At 46.0% G+C, this 1,734-nt stretch overlaps 1 protein-coding gene across 1 annotated transcript; it reads left to right on the top strand.

Moving 5' to 3' along the window:
* The first annotated feature begins 512 nt into the window (after positions 1-512).
* On the top strand, positions 513-1,436 carry LOC104874749 (olfactory receptor 14K1). Its single transcript, XM_010641943.1, has one exon. It carries the CDS (start codon positions 513-515, stop codon positions 1,434-1,436), a length of 924 nt encoding a protein of 307 aa, XP_010640245.1.
* The last annotated feature ends 298 nt before the right edge of the window (positions 1,437-1,734 follow it).

Genomic DNA, 1,734 nt, shown 5'->3' on the forward strand with positions numbered 1-1,734 from the left:
TGTTTATTAGGTCTTAGTTCAGATTTACACTGCGTGAAGACCACATCCCAGTGAGGAGCTGCTCCATGTGCACAACACATCTCAGTTCTTTCTGCACCACTGTCTCCTCTTTTCCCTCCAATTCTTGTCCGCTTGCCTTTTACAAAAAGACTGTCTGCTTCCTAGTATTTCTTGGTATTTATTTTTAGTTTGGGTTCCTCATGGAAGACAAACTAAATGATTTTTAAGCTTGTGCATCTGATTTACTTCAGTTAACATCATGGTCTCCGGCTGCACCCACTTTCCTGCCAAAGGCCTCGAGCTTGTCCTTCCTTGAGGATCGTAAAGTAGTGCTCCGTTGTGTCTAAGGGCCTCATTTTCTTTACCCATTCATCTGTTGATGTCCACTCCCAAGACTGAGCTGTCAAGAACTGTGGTGCTGCACACATGGGAGTGTTTGTATCCCTGTAATGCCATGCTTTTAACTCTCCCATTTTCTTTCAGACTCAACAGACACCTCATGACAGAACAATATGAAGAACCAGACCTTTCTGAGCGGGTTCTTGTTCCTGAGACTGACGGACAGCACGGTGCTGCTGGGGCTGCAGGCTGCGCTCTTCTCCCTTGGCTACCTGGTGTCCACGCTGGAGAATCTGACCATCGTCCTCCTCACAGTTCTTGACCGCCACCTCCACACCCCCAAGTACTTTTTCCTCAGGCATTTGTCCTTCCTGGACCTCTGCCTCATTTCCACCACATTGCCCAAAGCCATTCTCAACTGCATCACCCTCAGCGACTCCATCTCTTTCTTGGGCTGTGTGTGTCAGCTCTTCTTGATGGTCCTCTTGCCAGAGTCAGAGGTGGGAATCCTCACTGCCATGTCCTACGATCGCTATGTTGCCATCTGTCACCCTCTGCACTATGGGGCTGTCATGAGCAAAAGGTGCTGTGTCTTATTGATGGCTGTGTCCTGGCTCAGTGGAGGGGCCCTGGGCATCTTGTTCTCAGCTGCAATGCTCTCCCTGGAGTTCTGTGGCTCCAACAGGATTCACCAGTTTTTCTGCGATGTCCCTGCCATTCTAGAGGTCAGTTGTTCCCAGGAGCATGCTGCTATTAATGTCAGTGTGGCTCTTGGTGTCCTCTATTCATTCTCTTGTTTGGTCTGCATCTTGGTCTCCTATGTGTTTATTTTCTCTGCTGTGTTGAAGATGCCATCCAGGCAGAGCCGGTGCAAAGCCTTCTCCACCTGCGTGCCCCATCTGATGGTTGTGGGCAGCTTTTTCCTAACAGGTATTGCTGATTATGTAAAGCCGACTTCCCATGAATCTGCTCTTATAGACTTGTTGTTTTCTATTATCTATTCTGTGACACCACCTTTCTTTAACCCCATTATCTACTGTCTGAGGAACAGGGACATTCAATCAGCTCTGAATAAATTCCTGAGGAAGGTGAAATGAGTAATTTAGAAAGATACTGAAGTTGAAGGAGGGAGCAATATTCCTGCCAAGATCCTTCCCCTAACTACTTCTTTGGGGTGATTTCTTCCAGAGGTCAATAGATCCTGGGATCCAACTTCCATGATCTCGGGTTGTCAGTTTCAGTAGAAATTAAGACATTTCCTTTTTTTCCTTCACTTTACAGTTTTCATGATACAAAAATTTGAATGTTTTTGCCTGAGATGAGTTTTGTTTCTCCTGATATTCCCTGAAGAATAGAATAGTGTGCAGTTCTTTTTACAAATATGTATCATCTTTC

The sequence above is a fragment of the Fukomys damarensis genome, unplaced genomic scaffold (assembly GCF_012274545.1).
Source record: "Fukomys damarensis isolate Sample0158 unplaced genomic scaffold, DMR_v1.0_HiC HiC_scaffold_25142, whole genome shotgun sequence".
NCBI classification, from domain to species: Eukaryota; Metazoa; Chordata; class Mammalia; order Rodentia; family Bathyergidae; genus Fukomys; species Fukomys damarensis.

What these genes read in the sequence shown, in the direction of transcription:
- LOC104874749 (XM_010641943.1), top strand. Translation starts at nt 513, where the DNA reads ATGAAGAACCAGACCTTTCTGAGCGGGTTCTTGTTCCTGAGACTGACG.